Source organism: Canis lupus, chromosome 28, assembly GCF_011100685.1.
Source record: "Canis lupus familiaris isolate Mischka breed German Shepherd chromosome 28, alternate assembly UU_Cfam_GSD_1.0, whole genome shotgun sequence".
In the NCBI taxonomy this organism is placed as follows: domain Eukaryota; kingdom Metazoa; phylum Chordata; class Mammalia; order Carnivora; family Canidae; genus Canis; species Canis lupus.
This window is the reverse complement of record NC_049249.1, coordinates 35,517,310-35,539,083: the sequence shown is the minus strand read 5'-3', so window position 1 is coordinate 35,539,083 and position 21,774 is coordinate 35,517,310. Positions and strand designations below refer to the sequence as shown.

Genomic DNA, 21,774 nt, shown 5'->3' with positions numbered 1-21,774 from the left:
CCCAAAAAAGGCTTGATTTGTCAGTGATTTCTCTGCAATAAAAAAAAAAAAAAAAATCCCGCCATGGCCAATTCCATGCTATCAACGTGATGTCACTAAAGGAGGAGCAGAGAATTGGCGGACCTGAGCTAGCACCAGCCAGCTCCAGCAGAAAGCTGCCATTAACTGTATTTGTTGTATGAACTATCTGTCCCTACCCTTAGCCTATGTTTTTCTATTTGAGAGAGAATTTTTCTTCCCAATTTGTAAGGGTTCATTTTCTCCTTCAGAGTACTTACCCTCTCCCAGTAATCTATTGTAAACATTTCCTTAATTTATCTTTTCATTTCATTTATGATATTTTGGGGTATAAAAGGAATTCCCACTTTGAATATTAAATTTCTTCACCTTGTGAAGAAATTCTCGGTGCTTACAAAGTCCTCTTTCATTTCACTGCCAGTCAGGATCTACCTCTAGCCTCTTCGTTTATTTTGTGGGCTGTTGAGAATTCTTTTACAAGTGTCTGTCTAACCTGTCTTGGATTTACTGTGAGAAGGAAGGCAGTGGGCATGTCCTAAATTTTTCTGGGCGATGGACTTATTCGAGAATCTGATGAAAGCTATGAAATCTCAGAAAACGCACCAGGCCTTGATACTTCACATGCAAATTTCAGATATCCACGGGGCCGCCAACCCCTTCCCCACAGATTCCCTCAGACTTTGGCTTTTTATGTCTCTCTTCAAGCAACTCGCCTTTGCACCATGTCAAACTGGGACTGCCTTTAACAGACCATGGGATCTGAGGCAAGATATTTCCACTTGCTGGTATCTTTTTTTTCCTGACAGCAGTGAATGCCTACAGAGGGCACTCCCTCAAGATTTCCTTTAAAAACAGGCCCTGAAAAAAGGCCTTCGTTCTGTTTTATGAAACGAAGGAAATGTTACCCTTTAAACATTAGGAACTGAAAAAATCCACATTTCTCACTCCAGGCTGGTGTCTGTCTGGAGCTTTTCCGAGACATATGATATAGATTAGGCTCGCGCTTTCTCTCCCATCACACATAGAGAACTGAAATTAATTCCATGCAGGTGTGGCAAATATTGGGAGGTGGCTCGTGCTTGGCAGCACAGATTGAACCCACTGACTGACGTCGGGTACTTTCGAGTCCCCGTGCCCTGCCCCTCGCAGCTTGACAAAGACAGCTACCTGGCTAGCTGTGCTTCATTTGTCCAAACTTTCCCAAAGGAAAACGTTCTCATGGACGCAATATATACCTCACATCGAAAGGGTCAAAGTCAGGTCTTTATAGAAAACCTTTGATCTTTCCATCACACGTTCTGTTTGATTTATAGAAACCAAGGACACTGGGATCAGCTCCCTCACTTGTCTGCACATAACACCCTTCCTGTGTGCCATTTCCTTCTTGGCCAAATGGCCCTTGCGACGCAAGCTTCTCAACCTAACTCGTCAGCCTCGGTCAAGGAAACGAACTTTTCGTTTCCTTTTCATCCTGCCAGCTATTTTAGAGGCAACTTAATGCGGTTGTTCATCTAGCTGCCATGTCCCCCCCCCGCTCCCCCAGATCATGAAAGGCAGAAGGCGATCTTGGGAACAGGACAGTAAAAGGAGGACAGCGGGGTCACAGAGGCGTGTGACCGTGGACAGTTGTGTGCTTGTGCAGGGGGGGCAAGCACAGGGGGCAGAGGAGCATCACAGGATGCTCGTACCGTGTGTGGCCTTGAGCTTGCCCTGCCCTAAAGGGGCACGCACTTGATGGGGGGACCAGACCAATCTGTGGAGATTTGCATCCTTCAGGCCACTCTGGAAGCACCCAGTGACTTCTGTGCTCGCTGCTGGGTAGTTCATCTCTAGATCTGGCAGGGAGTGAAGAGGAAGGAAAGGAAGTCTGTGCATGGATCCCAGAGGCTTTGAGAGACCTGGCAATGGTCATCCTTCAGACATTCTCTGTTGTTTTTCCTCTGACTACAAAAGTGTCAAACATCTCTCAACTCTGTGCTCCCCCCGGCCACACAGAAAGTCAATTCTACCGTTTTGGTAATTTTTTTAAGTAGAGTAATGTGTACAAAGGGGAGAAAACACAATGCCTGGGAAGGGTGGGTCTCGAGCAGAAGTCTGCAAGGACCTTCTCAGGAGGAAGCCACATAAGGTGGCAGGCTCCAGGCTGACACCAAGGCCCGGGAGACAAGAGGTGGGCACCTGGCAGTTGAAGAGCTGCACAGAATCCAGTGGAAGGATCACTTTCTTGACCACAGACTTCGTGTGTGGAGTCAAGTGAGCTGACTTCCAGGAGGAAGGCCTCTTCCTGAGAGGCCCCAGGAATACTGGGTGAGCTCGGGACCCCTGGAGGGGGAACATCTGACACCAGGTTTTACAGTTTCCTTTCCTCTGTGCCGGTCCTTAGGACATCCTCCAATGTTCAGGGAAGCATGCATCACCACCGTGGCCTAGAGCCAGTGCCAAGAGTGTTAGAGAAGGATGGAGCTGCTGATTTCCAGGGAGAGGACAGCCCCTGCAGGGTCAGGTGTGAGATGCCGGGACAGGATCTGGACAGTAGTCTGGAGCAGGTGTCAGGTTGGGGCCTGGGGGGAGGCGGGAGCCTGATAAGAGTGTGGGTGCAGATGGAGCGTCCCCCTGTCACCTAAGAAAGGTTGTCAAGCCACTAAGTCTGAACTGAACAATTAAGTGGGACCCCCCAAAAGACTGGAAAATACGAAGACCACTCATATTCTTAACACCAGGGTGTGTAATTTTGCTCCTCGAAGAGAAGAAGGACCAATAGGGACAAACTCATGGGGTTTTCATTAGATTTCTAGAACATATCCACCTGAATTCCTTTATGCGGGTTATTCTGATTAATTGGCCTAATGAATTGGTTTAAAGTTTAAATAAAAACGTCTTCAATGTCACATCTAAGAAATAGATATTTCTGCCAAAAAGAGAAAAATGAAAAAGATATTTCTGCTCACAGAAAATTACATCTAGAGAGGGCTGTGCTAAGTAGCGGCAGATTGAAATGCAATTTTCTGCTGTCAAATTGAAATGTGCCAGGATTCTAAAGGGAGTATAAGAGGCACCTTCAATCCATAGCCGGGCCATTCTTCTAAAGAGCAAAAACTTCATGGGAGTGTCATTTTCTTAGCATTTCTCTGAATTTTATTTTAAGGATTGCCTCATAAAATGGCATGTGAACCATACCTGCTGATGTGTGGTCATATTTGGCTTAGGGTGCCAAATATGTTTATTTTTTTAAGCCCTTAGTTTCCTGGGAAAATACAAGGAAGTGCTTTCCCTCCGTGCACTCTTACCAGTGAATTCTAATACTGAACTGACTGGCTGGGATTGTTTTTCCAAAATAATAGGAACCGAAAACAAAAGGACAGTTGGATCCATCCTTTAGACTGATTTTTGCTGAATCAAAGTCTTGTCCTGAAAGAGCTGGTAGGCCCATGGGAACATTTGCCAACCCTATTTCTGGCACTGCTTGTCTGGGCTGCAGAAATGTCATCGAAACGGCAACAAAAGGATTAATTTCTGGTTTTATTTTATAACCAAATAGTGTAAAAATGTATTTATGTGTGCACATACATGTTTGAATGTGTTATTTTACTGATTGTTTTGGTGTAAGGAGCTTTCTATTTGCATCTTAGATTGTTGTAAAATAGAAAACATGTATTGAACACCAATCACATGGCTGGTAGTCCTGAGCCCAGCCCTTCACGGACGTTTCTGACGGTCTTGCAGAGCCTGGGAGCGGATGGCGCCCTCAGCCCCACTTTACAGAGGCTGAACCAAGGAACCGAGGCCCAGGGAAGCCCCCCCTCCACCCCACGCCCAGCTTGGGTAGAGAGGCACCGCCAGCTGGGTAGCTGGAGGGAGGCAGAGACTGTTCTGGTCAACGGTGAAGACTGTAACAGCATAGTTCAGGCCCCTGACCACCTCGGCAATGTTTCATTCATTGTTGCCTCATACAAGGTGGGGAGTGGGGGACCTTCTGGCATCTAGTGGAGGCTTCAGACCGTAACAAGAGAAGCCTGCATTTCTCTTTTCCTTTGCCTGTAACACTAGCATTCTGCGTGTCCTAACTGATCTGTCCTGGAGCCAGTCCTTGTTCAGAACCAGGGCAGCCCTGGAGCTGCACTGGGAATACCAAGAAGGCTTGCGTGCATTTTCAGTAGAGGTGGAGATTCTTGGTCCCGTGTTCCTGGCAGGACATTTCTCCTAATCAACACCTTGTCTGTGTCTGTGGAACGTACAACAAACCACATTTTGTAAAACGAGACCGGCTGATCTTGTGCAGGCTCTGCCGAGAAAAGGCTGTGGATCGACCCAGCGTGGCTCCAGTGGACCCAGGGGGGAGGGAGGGGGCATCTAATTCAAGGAGCCCCAGACCGCCCCTCCCCCAACCCTCCCCAAAATGGGGCACTGAGCCGTCCCCCCACCTCCCTGGCCATTACTGGTGAACAACAACTACTCATCGCAATGCTTTGGGATAAAGATGTGAGCGAAACAAATTAACTGAGCTTCTGAGGTTGAGCCCTGACTTTCAAGTCTTCTCCAACGGAATGAACTCAAGCATTCGAATGAGTAAGGACTTGTGTGACCCCTTCTTCTGGCCCGTGTGGGCGTCTGATATTTAAAACAACACTCACAGGGCCTGAGAATCTGATGATTTAGGTCCTTTCCGATCAGAAATGCCAATATGTAATGAGAAAGGGAAATCCACGGGTCAAGATGTTCTCCCAAGGAAGCGAGATGAGATACAGCGAAGCTGATCCTTATAAAAGCCTTCATTCCGCCAGGCGACCTGAAGCTAACCCCTGAGCTCACGTGCTGGAAAGTGTCCCCCTCGGCCCCATGCCTGCACGCCGCTTTCCATGTATCACCCTCACCCACATGCCCTCCGAGATGCCTCCTGGCCCGTGTTTTCCGCAGTCCTCCCGGGGGCCTCCACGCTCACCTGCTCCCTCAGCCTGGAGTAACCTTGCTACTTGCCCCGTCCCACTTCAGAAGGCACCAATGGCTTGTGCATCTCCGGGCACACCTACGTCCAGTCCCTTGAGCATAGATGTGAGGGGAATCTGCGGAGTGGCTGTGAATTTTAAGTAGTAGAGCAATAAGCCTTGTCACAGCGTCGGTTATTCCCCTGGGGCCGTCCCATTCCATGAGTCACGGATTCATAAAAATCTGAGTCCCTTCCTCCTGTCAACCTAAAATGCAGCTACCAAGGTCTTGGACACCTGCTGACCTCTCCCCGCCACCTGCGCAGCACTCCCAGAAAGCTCAACCAAAATTTCTCTGGTTTCATATCCTACCCGCCGTTACTCATACGACAAACCCACCCGATGTCCTTAAAAGCATCTGTCACGTGCGAATGCACCCGTATCTCTCTGGAGAGGAGTAACTTAGAGGAAGGCCGTTCAAACGATGACAGTACTCTAAGGGGTGTTTGCTTTCCACTCATTTAGGAGGTTCCTAGAAGCATGCAAGCCTTTCATGAAAAAAGTGATGCCTATTTTATTTTACCCTTTATGTTTTTTAATAGGTCAGGTGTGCCCATAATTACAAATTCCAACAGTACAAAGGGTTCCTTAGAAAACAATTGGTCTCCCCCCGACCTCCGCCACCAGGCTTCCTTTCCCAGAAGCATGGTCACTAGGCTTTCGTAAGCTGCAGCTTGGAATATGGGTGAAGGCCTCATTTCTACTCTGTCTCTCTCTACAGAGAGAGATTATTGAAAATTTGGGAATTTTCAAACATGCAAAATTGGAGAAAAGAATGCAATGAAACGCCATCTGCCCGACACCCACCTTCAGCACCTGCCAGCTTGCTGGCACTCTTTTGTCATCTTAGATTCTTGTTTGGAACTCAAATGGCAGCCCACCCCGGCCTCTCTGGCGCTCTGCTCATTCCCGATCGGTGCTACAAGGGTCCACCTCATTGTTTTGGCTACTTTTGTGTTTCATTGTGGAACCATCCCATAAATTATGCATCCTGTCCTTTGCTGAGAGCCACGTGGGTTGTTTCCAATCATTTGCTGCATCAGACAGACGTGTCCTTGCCCGGGGACCTCGGGGCTGCGCAGAGGACATCTGTGGGGTAGCGTCCTGGGAGCACAATGGCCGTATGATCTGATTAAGTGGAACAGCCCCAAAAAGAGTCCTGCAGATTTCTACTCCCCAACTCCCCACCAACACGGCATTCAAAGATTTTGCTTACTTTTGCCGATAGGTAAAATAAATGTATCTACATTTTTCTTTCCATAAATGAGGCAAAACCTCTTTTTGACGGCTTAAGATCCATTTGTGGGGTTCTTTTTTCCCTTTTCGTGGACTGTCTTTTCGTGTCCCCTGCCATCTCATTGTCCTCTCAGAAAGGACACCCAAAGAATTCAGGCATTTTTGTCTCTTATTCTTTGATGATCTTTTTTTTTTTCTTACAGTGAAATGTTTGATCCATCTGCCATGGATGGTGGTGTATAAAATGAAGTAGGAATCCACCTCCCTTTTTCTGGTTTCTTGAGTCTGGATGCTGTTTTGTCCCTTCCCGGCCTGTGTCTTATTAGCGTTCCCTGGCTCCTCGGCAGCCCCAGCCCACCCACAGGAGCTGGCTGGGGGCCTGGTAGGCAGTGTGGCCTCCTGGTCCCTGCCCTTCGGCCGCAGAAGCGCCCCCTCAGTGTCCCCAGCACATGCCGGACAGTGCACCTGCCTCTTGGGGCTTCGTGGCCATTGCACGAAAGTATCTAACGTTAGCCTGCAGTGTGATGAGTCTCTGCTAAATGATAGCTATTCATTTCTCTAATGTATTCTTTTCTCCTTTTATCATTTCTTTCCATCCTTAGGTTTATTTCTCTAACTTCTTAGACCCTTACCTCATTTCTGTTCATACTTCATTTATTTATTTTATGTATACATTACCAAATAAGCATAAGAGTCTAGGAATTTCCCTCCAAACACTGCATTGTCTGTGCTCACTGGGTCTGATTTGTACTGTTCTCAATATTTATATTTTTAAAATAACCTACACTTCCCCTTCTGCTTTGTTCTTTGGCCCAAAACTTGAAATTATTTTCCTTTTTGTTGTCATGAATTCTTAAGACATTTAAAACATGGAAAAGTGAAAATAATCTAGAATTCACCCACATCTATACTACACAGAAACAACCCGTTGTGATCTCCATGTTTTTCTACGCATGTGCCTACTTAAGTCTCAGAGGATATGCACTGTTTCCTTTAATTTTTTTTATTTTTATTTTTTGCACTGTTTCCTTTTAAAAAAAAAATAGGAAAAACAGAGCAGTCCAGACAAAGTCATTGTGACTACCTCAGATACAATCACTTTTGTGGGTTGGTGGTGATATTTTTATGGAGCCTTTTCAATACTTTTACATAGATATCCAAAGAACATATGGAATACTTCAATTTACATAAATGGTATAAAACTACAATTAGCTTCGCACAGTTTGCACTTACATTCAACTGTATTTTACTTTTTTCTTACATTGAAGTACAGCTGACGCAGAATGTTACATTAGTTTCGGGTGCACAACACAGGCACCTGACCACTCCGTACTGAGGCTGTGCTCACAAGTGTCACTCCCGTCTGTCACCATGCACGCCATGACCGTAGCCTCGTAGCCTGGACTGTATTCCCTGTTGTGCCTCTCATCCCCATTTTGTATTCATTACATAACTGGAAGCCTGTGCCCCCCCCCCACTCCCCTTCACACATTTTTGTCCATTCTCCTACTTCTCTCCCCTCTGGCAACCACCAGTTTTGTTCTCTATTTATGGATTGGTTTCTGCTTTATTTGTTCACTTGTGGTTTGTTTTTTGTTTGTTTTTTTTTAGATTACACATTTAGATTCCACAAGTGAAGTCAAAAGGTCTTTGTCTTTCTCTGCCGTATTTCACTTAGTATAATACCCTCTAGGATCTCCTTCTTGTTTATGGCCAAGTAATATTCCATTGTACATCTCTGCCACATCTTCTTTATCCACCCATCTGCCTATGGACCCTGGGCTGATTCCATGCCTTGGCTTTTGTAAATAATGCTGTGATAAACATACAGGTGCATACATCTTTGCAAATTAGTGTTATCGTTTTCTTTGGGTAAATCCCCAGTAGTAGAATTACTGAATCATATGATAATTCCATTTTAATGTTTTGAGGAACCTCGGTACTGTTTTCCACAGCGGCTGCACCAACTTACATTCCCACCAGCAGTGCGGGAGGAACTGTTTCCTCCACATCCTCACCAACACTTGTTATTGCTTAGTTTTTGCAGACTAGCCATTCTGATGCATGAGGTTGTATCTCATTGTGGTTTTGATTTGCATTTCCCTGATAGTCGGTGATGTTGAGCATCTTTTCATGTGTCTGTTGGTCATCTGCAGGTCTTTGGGAAATGTCCATTCAGATCCTCTGCCCATGTTTTAATTGGATTTTTTTGGTGTTGAGTTGTGTAAGTTCTTCATATATTTTGGATATTAACTCCTTATTAGATCTGTCATTTGCAAATATCTTCTCCCATTCAGTAGGTTGCCTTTTCATTTTGTTTGCTCCTTTGCTGTATAAAGAGTTTTCATTTGAGTGTAGTCCCAATAGTTGACTTGCGACTCCCTTGCCTAAGAAGACATATCCAGAAAAAAAATGTTGTTAAAGCTGATGTCGAGATTACTGCCTATGGTCTCTTCTAGGAGTTTTATGATCTCAGATCTCACATTTAGGTCTGTAACCCATTTTGAGTTTATTTTTGTGTGTAGTGTAAGGAAGTGGTCCAGTTTTCCCAGCACCATTTACTAAAGACACTCATTCCCCCATCATATATTCTTGCCTCCTTTGTTAGATTGACCAGATAAGCATGGGTTTATTTCTGGGCTCTCTGTTCTGTTCCATTAATCAATGTGTCCATTTTTGTACCATATCGTTTTATTATAGCTTGCTAGTATATCTTAAAATACTTCCAGCTTCGTTCTCCTTTCTCAAGGTTGCTTTGGCTATTTGGGGTCTTCTGTGGGTCCATATAAATTTTAGTATTATCTATCCTAGTTTGTGAAAAGTGCTATTGGTATTTTAATAGGAATTGCATTGAATCTGTAGACTTCTTTGAGTGGTATGTATGGATATTTTAATAATATTAACTTTTCTAATCCATGAGCATAGAATAGCTTTCTATTTGTGTCATCTTCAGTTTCCTTCATCAGTGTCTTATAGTTTTCAGAGTACAGGTCTGTCACTTCCTTGGTTAAGTGTATTCTTAGATATTTTCTTCTTTTTGATGCAATTATGTTTTACTTTGTTTCTAGAAATTTTATTATTCAAATATGCTGGCTTGTCTTTAAACACAGAAAATTTGTTCAAATAATTTCACAATCTGAAGTCTTTGGGTATGTTACTCCTGAGGTTCCTTTCACAATTCCTTGCTTCTTTGTATGCTTGGTAATTTTTTCCTATGAGCTGCTTATTTTTCTGGAAAATTATCTAGAAAACTACCTGGGAGTTCTTTGAGAACTAGGATGAAGGTACGACCCTCCAGAGAGGATGTATTTTGCCTCTGCCTGGCTCCTGGAAGCAGTAACCATTTGAGACCTCTCTCTCTAAATGGCTTGGGCTTGAGCCACTGAGGGGATGTGATCTCAGCTTCAGGTCCTCAAGGGCAATTTGTGGTTAGAGGTTTATTTTCCAACAATTTCAGTGGTTTTAGAGAGAGAATAGGTCAAAATAACTAGCCTGCCATATTTCCAGAAATGGAAGATTCACCTCCCAACTCTAGTTTGTTCTGTAGCGTCTCCATTATCATACTTTGTGACATCCTGTTCTGTAGCCATAAGCATCAGTTTTGTTAGATGCAGGTCTACACTGAAAAGACTCAATGCTCATGGACAATCTTTTTGCCACGTATTCATTCATTTCCTGGCTAGCTGATGTCATTCTAGTGTACGTCCTTCCCCAAGAGTTCCACAGGCGGCTACTCCCTGAAGTAGACATTCCATGTTCAAAGACATTTGGCTGTTGTTTTCACTTCTCAGCAATAATGTGCATATAAAAATAATGGAGCACACTTTGTCTTCCCAAAACTTCCCCATGGTCTTCCTCTCTCTCCCCTGGAGAAATCAGAAGCTGGCTTTTTTTTACCCTTTGAAGTGATGGGATTTGGTATCCTCACTGTCCAATAACTTCAATAGGTGATATCTTACTATTGAGGAGTTGAATTCATTTCTCTGAGGGAAATTGTGTGCACTTCTAATCATAGATTTGACACTCTTTTTTTCAGGAAAGTTCTTATGAAATCAGTGTATTTTTTCTATCTACTCAGATCCTTTAAGTGACACCATTTTTATGTATGTTGTGTCACCTTTGCTGTGGTCTTTATTTTACTGTTGAACTTTTCACTTCCCTCAGCTCAGACCTCACAGCCCTTTGTTCAATATGATTTTCATCGTTGGTTTTCATGGTTTTTCTCTTCCCCTTTTGAGTTTTGCTACCTCCTTTGTCATTTCTGTGTATATACATTTTTACAGGGTGGGTTCTTAACTTTGCCTTTTTCCCTAATGCGTCCGCCTCCTCCTTAAAGGCAGGGAGTTCTTCCTGGAAAACCAGTCACAAGACAGCTGAGGAAAAGGTGAGGCTGGTGCTGAGGTCTTTGAGAGAGTGGTCTGGCCCTCCCTGCTCCCAACACAGACCCTGCAGGCCCAGCCCTACTCCAGGTTTGCACAGATAGCTGGACCTGTCTACATTGCTGTTTGTTCAGTCCAGATACATCATGCTATCTGCTTACTCCTCATGCCTGTTTCATGCAAAAGGGCCTGATTTTCTCTTCTGCACTGTATCAGGTTGGCCATGGCAGGATCTTCTCCTTTCTCAAGGCCTTTCTTCACCCTGGCCTGCTGGACACTTTGCCCCCTTTTTATATAGATTTGGGGTTGTAACTTTTCCTCCATTTTGCTCCTTTCCATGCATTTTTTTTCCATGCATTTTCTTAAATGTTTTCAGGTACTTTCTAAAAGAAAGGTCAAGGTTTGGTCAAGGTCATTTTATAGACACGTCTGTGTTCTTTTAAGAGAGATTTGTTGAGACCTCTGCTTTTTTTGGAGAAAGAATAAAGAAATTGCACCATTTCCCTGAGAACTGATTATCCTTGGACTGATCTTTAAATATATTTCTCACAGATCCAGAGAGGCCGAGTGGAGAGGGTGAGGCTGATGCTACCCCTGGCCCTGCATGAGCTTGTCAGGGATAGCCGTGGCATCCCTGGCATTTTCCGGTGATAGAGGTCTCTGGATAAACAGGATCCATTTACTCTTGCTTACACAGAGGTAGATAACAGTTGAGAATTCTTTGATGATGGTCAAAGTAGAGGATTCTTTTTGGATTTTAAAATTTATTCTCAATCCTCTAAAACTTTGAAATATGTGGCTGCTGCAAAAACAGCAGAATGTGGACAAATGGGACGGTTCTATTTAATGTAGATCTCAATTTTCCTCCAATATCAGGAGGTTGAAAAGGGAGAGAGTGGGGAGGGGAGGTCTGCATTCCTGATTTTTAATAGGTCTACAGGAATATTTGAGTGTGAACAACCTGGCCTGGAGTCCTTTCTCCATTCTGATGACTCTTTGTGGCAAGGCTGGACTTTTCTGGGAAACTGAGGTTCAGGTTTGCAAAGGCAGCATGAAAATATGCAATGCCTGACAGAGTGTGTGGGAATCCTACTCTTTCCTACAAAGTCACAGCCTCTGTAGCTGTGCTTCCGCCCACCTGTGTATAGGCTCCACGTCACCACGCCTGATTATCTGAGAAGGGAGAACCCATCATCTTTCACTAGCTCCACTCCTAGTGGGCCTGTTCAGGCCTGGCAGGAAATAGACCACTCACCTAGGCAGCATCTGTGAGTGTGACCTATTTCATAGTGGATCAATGTCTCGCGGATCCCAGGGCTTGAGGTCAGAACTTTCGATCAACATTTCCACAGTTTGGGCTTTGGTCACTGTAGTGACCATGCAGTTTATCCTTTAAACCAGGACGTAGCTGAGTCGTGATTAATAATTAAACAGGGCCATAAACATAAATTGCAGATGTCCCAAACAAAGCAGAATGAATGGCCAAGCTAACTATCTCCTGGGTTTCCGTGATAAATCCAAATGGATTATGATACATTATAACAAGGATCTCACTTTTTCTCCAGCATGGCCATAAAAAGCTGACGTTATCTTTATTACCAAGACCAGATACTTATTCATTCTTAGCAGCAAAACTAGTATCACTTAGTAATGAATCATTTAAACCTCAATGCCTTTCAGTTTTATAGGTGCGTGCATTCATTTTTTACATTACACACTAATATCTTGCTCATAGTTTTCTGCCATCTTCTAGGGAATGGAGCTTAATTTATTCCCATAGTTTATTACCCGAGGTTTGTTGGTAGGATTGCAGTACTTTTAGATGGTAAATTTATTCCATCGTTAATAGCTGCGGTACAGCAGTAGCAGCTAACACCTACTCCTTGGACACTGTACTAGGGCCCGTGCGGAGAGCTTCCCAGCTCACAGTCCTCACATCAACCCCCTGAGGAAGGTACAGTTAGCATCCCCTCTCCATGACTTTGAGGCTGAGTAACGCCTGTATTTGCAGAGCCTGGTTGAGTATACAAACCACCTGTCCCCAATATGCACTCAGGCACGTTAGATGGTCTGTAGGCCTACTTAAGGGATGTGCTCTACTTTGTTTCCTTTAATAAGAACTGGTATAGAAATGTCACTTTGAAGTCTGCCCTTGATCGGTGGCCCCATTGCTCGTTGTTTCAACTTGGCATATCTTCCATACAGCTGTGGTTTCCAGTCTTCTGGGGTTGCTTCCTTCATTTACAGAGATATGTTAAATGGTGGTTGTACACTTTGCATTCTTTCAACTGAGCTCCATTTGCTGAGGAAATGTAATTTTAGTGGGATAAGTACTGGGAGAAATTTCAAGTCACATGTTTCAGAGTCCTCTTGAGTGGTCCTGGAAGTATGGAACTGCGGGTCCTGTGCCAGTGAAGTAGATCATCTGTTTGTTAGGACATCCTGTCTCTCCCTTGAGGTTCTAGCATCATTTCCTACACACTTGCTGTGCATTCGTGAGTGCTTCTAGACTCCAAGGACCAAAGGAGAAGGTGTCTTGGCACCTATGTTCACCGTTGGCCAAGAGGAGAACCCGGTGAAGCCTTAACTGTCTTCCAACCCTGTACCCCCTTTTCTCAGAGTAGGGAAAGTAGGGAGAGTCCCTTGAAAAGTGATTTGTGGTTTTACTATTCTGTTTGTTGCTTTTCTTCTATTTCCATTAAGAAGCATTTTAAAATTTGTGGCATCAGGGAATGCTGATGGTATTAATAGTGATCTGTGTTCTGGGAGCTTCCTAGGCATCATTTTATGTAGTCCACATTACAATACTCTCAATTCTCCCCCTATAAAATGAGAGGAAAAAGTGCCTATCAAGTGACTGGCTGGCACAGTCCCAAAGCATTGGTCTTCAGATAAAGCCCGGTGTAGAATCACACCCAAGTTCATGCTCTGGTCAATGTGACACCTTTCCAGTGGCTTCCTTGTAGACTTAATACTTGTCCCTCAAAACACAGTTTTTAGAGTTTCCTCCTACTTGTCACTTTGTGGGACAACTGTGTGAGTTTGTGATTCTTTGAACTAGGTATTTTGGTAGAAGAATTTTGGTGCATTTCACTCAGTGATCTGGATCAACATTGGATATCCTGACCCTATGGTGGAGGAAAGATGATCATTTTTGTCAGTGAATTCATTCATAGTTAAACGAATTCTGTTTCACGATTCTGAAAAACTTGAATAAACGATGTTTAAGAAGATTTTTGTCAACCTCTCAATTTGAGGCCTTTACAAAGTGAAAGGCAGCTTAAAGACACAGGAACACTTACATCCTCCAGGTAGCGTTGGCCCAGAAATGCCATATCAACTGTACTCCCAAGGCCTGTGAACAGTGTGGCCTCAGAAGACGCTCTGAGTGTTTGTGACTGTGCAATACTAGTGATAAATCTTTTATGGGTTAGAGAAAACATTGGCAAGAAGATAGACAAAGGTCAACAGCATGGGCGGTGAGAGGATGTGTTCAGAAAGTTTGCTCAGGATGTGAAACCTGCGAAGCCCAGCACCAGGCCCCATTTCTCCCTGTTCCTACCTCACACAGGACACTGGCGGGTCCTGAGGTCAGGGTCTGGTCCCGCCTCACAGAGATGGGTGGTCATACATATGCTGTGATTTATTGCAGGGAACTCGTAAGCCAAACCCTCCTCAGAAGCCTCTGCCTGCAGATCCTTTGAGCAAGACAACCCGGCTCACCAGCGCCTCAGCCAGGGCCCCGGGACAGCAGGAGTCCGGGCTCCGCCTGGTGCCCCTCAGGTGGGTGTAAGAGCTGAGCCCATCTTTTCCTCCCCAGCACTGACCCGTGCTTTCCAGGCCCTGTCAGGACATGGGCCTGGTAGTCTCAGCCAGCCTTGTGGGAACAGCAGAAAATAGTGGCCAAAGCAGATAGGAGCATGACCAGGAGGCAGTCACAAGCTTATAATCCCTGGGATGCCCCAGTGTCCCTAAGAGATGAAACCAAGATCAAGTAGAACTAGAGAGCGTGCCCTGGAAAGCTGTGGCTCTTGAGATGGGCCGGGCCCTGTACCCCAGCGACGAAAACACCAAGCAGTGTGATACTCTAAAGGCTGAACCCACCTCCAAAACCATCTTAAACCTTCATAAACTGTGCCCCATCCCTGGGTCCTGAGAAAGGAGGTGAGGGGCAGGGAGGTCCCAGATGGATGAGGGAGGTGGGGTGGGGAGTGAGCTCCCGAACACCTGGCACAACCGGGAGCTTCTCCATCTACTTAACAGAAGGAATCACATTTAGAGACTGTTCCCGAGCCCTGGTCCTCACTTGCCCTGTCCAGAGGACGAGGAAGGCAGACTCCTGGCACAGGGGGTTAAGCGGTCATGCCCGGGGCTGGGCCACGCTGGTTTTCAAGAGCTATTACATTTCCAGGAATTTTGCAAGCTAGCTGTTAAACCTAGCCACGATTTAAAGTATATAAACTCCAAATGATACAAATCACAGGAAAACAAATGTAAAATGCTCAAAATTCCTTTTTTTTTTTTTTTAACATCTTACTATCACCTATGCTCTGGAGGTTACATGCAGCTGTTTGCATTGGTGGAAAGGCCATGGCTGGGGGCCAGTGTGCAGCTCCTCGCTCACGCAGCCAGAGGATTTACACCCTGGAAACAGACAAAGGTTACAGATCAGCCCCCCTCCCTCCCCACAGTGGGTAGGTTAGACCCGCAGCCAAAACACCCTTCTGACATGCATACCCCCTTGGCAGGAAGCTTGCTGTATGAGCTTGAAAGAACCCAAGGTAGGGTGTTGACCAGGCCCTGGGCTCAATAATTCAGTGTCTCCAACGGGGAAGACACACGTTCGTGATGTCATTACAGCTTTTGGGAAAAATGCTTGGCCTGTGGGAGAGCAAACTGCCTCATAAATCCCAGAGATAACGCCGGTCACGGGGGCAGAACAGTGGTTTAATTCCCAACTGCACAAATACAGCAAGATTGCAGAGCATCCGAATTATTTCACTGTGGTTCGTATGCCGATCTTAAAGTTACTTTTCTTGCTCAAAAGCAAAAGCACCCCTTACATGGCACGATGAGGGGAAGATGGGGAAGGCCCGCTGGGTAAAATGCCATCAAGCAGTGGCCAGTCGTCGCCCCTGCTGGCCACTGACACCGGTACAAGCGGGTGTCGTCTTGGTCTCAAAGGGGAAGAATTCGTTTTTGAGGGATCCCACAGGCCCAGCTCTGCTCCCCGGACGCACACGGGCTAATCCACTCACTGCAGACACACGCGGGATGGGGGACCACGCAGTGTCCCAAATGCCAAGTAGCTCAGGCTCTTTTCCTCTTGCTACACCTGTATGGATAGACACGGCTCCTAGGGCTGTATGCGTTCATGAAATTCATTGCTAAAATCTATTTCACCTATCTTTTTTCCTTTTTTCACGTGGCTGCTAGCGAAGGTTCGATTAGAGACGTGGCTTCTGTTTCTCTAGTGAGTGGGCGCCGTTCTAGGGGCGGCTCGCAGAGGGGACGGAGCGCGTTGGCAGGGGCTCGTCTAGTGGCCAGCTGGCACAAACGCCAGCAGTCCCGCAGCCTGGATCAGGGTCCCTCGGTGGGGCCCCACCACCCTGCCACATGCAGAGGCATCCGCATGGGGCTGGGGGCTGGTCCCTAAGGCCCTGGAGGTCTGGCAAGGACACCCCGACAACCACAGATGTCCGTACCTGCAGAGGCCGCCACCTACAATCTTGTTCTCTCTCCTCTCGCTGCAGACCTGTTCCGAGACACCCGCCTCAAGGGCCCAGGCCCCCCCACACCGCCTGTACTAAGTGAGAAGCAAGTTGACACCTTTTTTCAACAGTGAAGACAGAAGTTTGCACTATCTTTCAACTCCAGTTGGAGTTAGTTTTTTGTACCAACTTTTAGAATTTTTTTTTTAATGTTTAAAACACCATTATTTTAAGAATTTTGAGCTACTGCCGTCGGTGCTGTGCTGTGCTATGGTGCTCTGTATACTTGCTCAGGTACTTGTAAATTATTAATTTATGCCGATGTCTGTTGCAGTGCGGTGCGCTGTGGGAGGCATTTTTACCATCACTGAGTTTTCCACGGAAGGAAGGCTTGTGTGCTCTCAATAGTGAACTTGAACTATCCTGCTTTATGGGATTCTGGACAGGATGTTTACCTTTCTGATCGAGGCTTTATTGAAGAATGGTTCCCCAACCATCCATGGCTGTGGTTCTGGCACAGACGCAGCTCAGGAGACCCCAGGTAGAAACTTGAGGGATTCTCTGGAACCCCTGGTCTCAGCCCCGAGCCAGGGGCTTCAAGTCCAGGCGGGCCTTGGGCCTTGTCACAGCTGACAGGCCAGCCCAGCAGCGGCCACACATTGACGCTCCAGGATGGCAGGGAACACCCTGGCCCCTGGCCGGGAAGCTCTGGAGGGAATCTGGGTCACAGAAAGGAATTCTAAGGTGTGGCCACACCAGGCCAGAGCCTGGGACACGAGGCCAGGCAGAAACTTGACCTTGAGCTCGCTGGCCATTTGGAGAGCAGGCGAAGATCGTTGCTTTACAGAAACCCTGCTCTTCACCCGATTATTCAGAGTGGGAGGGGGTGGCGTCTCTACCGGCCGTCTACTGCCCAGAGGCTGCAAACCTGCACCCCCCTGTACTGTCGGGAGCGGAGCTAAGCAAATTACCACCGTGTCTTCTCAACCGTGATGCAGGGATTCTGTGTTCAGACAGACGGATGAGGCTTTCCATGGGACCGTAACGATGTTCAGATGTGGCCCAGTAACCAGATCTAGTGAATCAATTCTGTAGATATAAACAGCTTATTAAGAATTAGGCAGGCTCCCTCTGCCTACAAAAGTACAAGCAAACGGAATGCCGGGTGGCAGGCTGCCGTCCAGGGAGGACAAAGAATCCTAAGTTACTGGTTAGTTATTTGGGGGGCATTCTCTTTTCCCAGTTTGGCTGCGGGAATCCTAAGAAAAAAAAAGGGGGGGGGTGTTCAGAGCTTATGCTAAAAATATCTTTTAAACACTTGCAACCTACCTGTTGATCATCACAGAATGTGATAAGGAAATGAGGTTCCCAATCCTAAATATTCATGCAGTGCAGTCTTGGGCAGCAGCCCCTTCAACCTTTTACTCTTCAAAGGTCTGACTGGGGAGCTGTTTTCCCAAGGAGATCTTGAAGTCGCCTGTACTAATGGCATGAAAATTACAAAAACACTCAGACAAGGTAAAATGCCATTATGCCCCTGTCTTCTGCTGGGGTCATATGTGACTCGTTTTCACATTAGAAGGCAATTGACAACAGTTCCGTAATTCACTCTGAGTGTTTTAAGATAAAGACTTCAGTTGGGGTCATTTCAACGGGTTTTCTGTGCCTTGAAGCGGAGAGACAAAATATACCAAGAATCGGTTTTCCTTCCAGAAAACAAGACTGCATTTAACTCTCCCGATGTTCCCCGCTGTATCTAGGCAACATAGTATTCATGATCACAGAGAAAATAAATCCATGTCACAAACACACAAAAGGGAGCCCAGTCCTAATACATTCCACCTCCTATAGCATTTGTCTGTGTATCATACAATTATTAATTTCTTAAAAAGGCAAAGCCACGTTAGACAGTATTACTGCTGATGAATGCCTACGGAATTACTGTAACTGATACTACATTTGATCATTGTATCAAGGCAGGCCAAAACATATGCTATGGAAAAGTTTACAGAATTTTTATGGTGCATTATGTGGGTGTTGTCTTTACAGATGCCCAAATCCTTAGACCCATCATTTTAGCCCTTCCTCTTATTGTGAAGAAGAGGATGTGAAGGGGTTTTTTTGTTTTTGTTTGGTTTTTTCTTTTTCTTTTTTTTTTTTTTTTTTTTGTCTGTCCTTACCTAGAATTCCTGTAGCTTCCATTTCAGAGAATAGTTGGGTATTAAAGTTAATGCTGTGATCTTATACCATGTCATCAATGACCATGTAGGGGCTGCAGCTGATGACACATTCCTACCCCTACAGTACAAATTGCTTTTATAGAGAGGCATGCAAGTTATTTCTGGATAAGAATATGTTTAAGCCTAACAGCCCCTGATGATATACAGATCTTAAAGGAATAATACTTCCAAGATGCAGAATCAAATGAATATTTAGCAATAAGTTCCATTTTAATATAAAAGAACCAAGAGCCAGAGTTTCTTTTGGTGGGGCGGGGGGTCGGAGGGGAGACATGGGAGGGGAAGGTGTACCTCTCCCTTTTTATATCCTTATCAATGACGGAAACAAAAATCAATACTTGTATTTTCATGGCAGTCTATTTTTAATATTTTTTTAAATTTTTGTAGGCATGAATAAGAGTTGATTTGAGTTTATAAGGCCGTCAACGTGTCTAGACACAAAGCAGGCCCTGAGGGTAGTCGCTTTTCTTCTCCCCATCTTGTTATAGTTGTAGGTTATGTGACCCCACTTACTGGGAAGTATAGGGCTAATCTTCCAGGCATTCCCTTTAAAAGTTTATCTCCTGAATTTTTTGGTAACAGTTTGTTTTGCTGACACATGGAGTCAGATGTGTAGCAACCAAGAGAAACAATGCATAACATTTTCCATTGTCAAAATATGCATACAGAGGTTACACTTCCCAGTGTGAATTTTTCCAGCTTACACATGTGGGATGACATCACAGAAACCACAAAAGCAACAAATTAAACTACATGAGAATAAATACTCCTGACTGGTCTCAGAGGGGACATCTTTATGCCTTCTTAACTTTATTACAAATTCTCAGGCTGAAACCGTAGGCCATTGTTCTCCGGCAAATCAATGCAACCCATCGCTGTAGCCCCTCAAAGAAAAGCAGGGAAAACTCTGATCAGTGGCGAGCTGTCCTCAGGAGCCTGTGGTCTCCCCTGGTGCTGCAGAGAGCCTGGTGCTGGGCCAGCGAGAGTGCCCGGGCACCTTCCTGCCATCTCTCAGTTGATGTTTACTAAGCATTCTGAGCCAATGCGGCCCTGACAACTGAAAGGGCAAGATGCCTGGGCAGTGGGGCCGGATCTTTCTCACACAACCTGACCCCCCCCCCCCTTTGGCAGTCTTTCCTCATGAGGCTTATTTCATTGAAAACTTCTGCAATGGAGGGCTCCCTTCTGTGTTCTGGGAGCAGCAAGCCCAGGGCAGGACTCGCTCTGGTGCTCCTTCCTCACTGCTGTCAATAGGACCCCAGCCAACCGGAAGTGACCCAGATAAACTTGATACCGACCCTCCCCCAGAAGTCCCACGGTGCCTGTGCTGACCCTGTAGGTGTGACTCTGAGGCTGGGGACTTCATACACTATGGCTTGCTGGTGGGGGACAGTGCACGGACCACCTGTTCCCCTCCCTACCACCACAGAGGCCTGCCCTAGGCTGCGACAGGTACCCCCATCACGACTCAGGAGCAGACCCATAAACACATCTGGATGCAGGCAGCTGAGGCTAATACATCTGTTTGCTTCTCACCACCCAGAGGCAAGTCCCCTTTCCAGACCAAACCCAGTGCCGATGCCCCTTCCCATGTGAGAAATCTCTGCCATCAGAGCCAACTCAGGTCAGCCAAAGTGGGGGCTGTGGGAGGGTGTCACTACCAGCCCCCCAGCCCACTCTTCTCCAGAGTGGCCATCTAAAGCAAGCCCACCAGCTACGCCCCAGCTTTGAATCCAGCAGAGTCCCTCCTACAGGCACATCACCCCCTAGAAAATCAGTTTATCTATGAGGGCACAATTCTCTTGACTCACTCCATAGCTCCTGTTGACATCTGTTCCTTTAAAACCTATTTGGAAGCTGCAGTGGTGATACACATTACACACTAAGAAAGATTCGTGAGCCCCAGGCTAAGAACCATTTCTGTGCAGTAAGGATGCTTCCAGAAGCCATTTACCTACACATGGATGGAAATCCCCTCTTTAACTCTTGGGACAGCAGTGGCAGCTGACCGTCCAGCCATAAGAGTCGACTTCATAGGAGAAAAACTAGGAGACAAAACACCGCATATAAAACTGTTATAACATTCAATAATGGGTAGTGATAGCCTGGAGATTTACCACATAGTGAAAGAAATTCTCACTGGGATTCAGCTCTTCCAGGTTGAATATTCTGGAACCCATCCTGATTTTCCACATCATCTGCAAAAAACATGTCTTATGTTCCCCCTGTGAGTTTCCTTCCCGAAAATAATTTAGTCCTCCATTTAAGCGCAGTTTAAATCCAGACAAAATAATAAATATCCTGTGATCCTTTTAGTTTTACAAAGAACTAAAAGGACATCTATGTTCATGGCCTATAAGCAAGCACATAAGGAGGGCAGTGATAGAAAAAAAAATGTATCAAATTAGAAAATCCTCTAAGAGTCCAAGGCGGGATGAGTAATAGCAGAGCTGATGGTTCTCTTTTACCTTCTATCAGGTCAAATTGGGAGGTTGTAGGGAAGACCCATGGTTTAAACGTGTGTGGCAACTGTTAAACTCTCAGAACACTTGGCTACAGGCCATTCAGCGCAGTACAGTTACAGCTACTAAACAAACCATTTCATCAAGTTCACAGAGCTTCATCCATTTATAATGCTTCAGTTTGCTCATTTCTTTTCACATACCCTTTATGTTACAGCCTGTTACTTTTGTACACGTTTCTCATATTGGGGTTCTACAGGTAACAACCTATTTCCGTAGAGAAAGTCATTGTTAAGAATATTATATCCAATAAATGGTATACAGGTAAACATAAAGACGTGTCTCGTTCCTTACTGACAAGGTCACAAAAACGGGGAAAGGGAAATCCCCATCCCTAACTCACCCATTTATAGAGGCACAAGGAAATTCTGGGACAGTCCAGAAGAAACGAAAACGAGTGGTGGTCAGGGCCCAGACACTGCCAGTCTACCTGAACCGGTTAGATGATGGCATAAGAAAGAAGGTGCCTTTTAACATACATAAGAGTGGGGAGGTGGGATTGGGTGGGTGGGTGGGAGGGACCACATTACTTGTTTTGAACAACATAAATGTATAACCTATCAGAATAATTTTTTTTGAAAACTCAATTTACAAAAGAGAGAAACTCAAAAAAAGCAAGCACGCAGAAGTAGAGACATTGATACATTGATATCAGACTTATCCAGGATGAAAATCTAAGTGTAATG

At 45.5% G+C, this 21,774-nt stretch overlaps 1 protein-coding gene across 2 annotated transcripts in view; it reads left to right on the top strand.

Annotated features, from left to right (window-relative positions):
• Nucleotides 1–21,363, top strand: part of ADAM12 (ADAM metallopeptidase domain 12) — a 329,385-nt gene extending 308,022 nt beyond the window's left edge. For both annotated transcript variants that reach the window (XM_038579090.1, XM_038579089.1), the window contains exons 22-23: nucleotides 14,268–14,398; nucleotides 16,369–21,363. In XM_038579090.1, the coding sequence (XP_038435018.1) occupies nucleotides 14,268–14,398; nucleotides 16,369–16,429 (192 nt within the window). In that variant the 3' untranslated portion in view covers nucleotides 16,430–21,363. The remainder of the gene's footprint in view (nucleotides 1–14,267; nucleotides 14,399–16,368) is intronic.
• The last annotated feature ends 411 nt before the right edge of the window (nucleotides 21,364–21,774 follow it).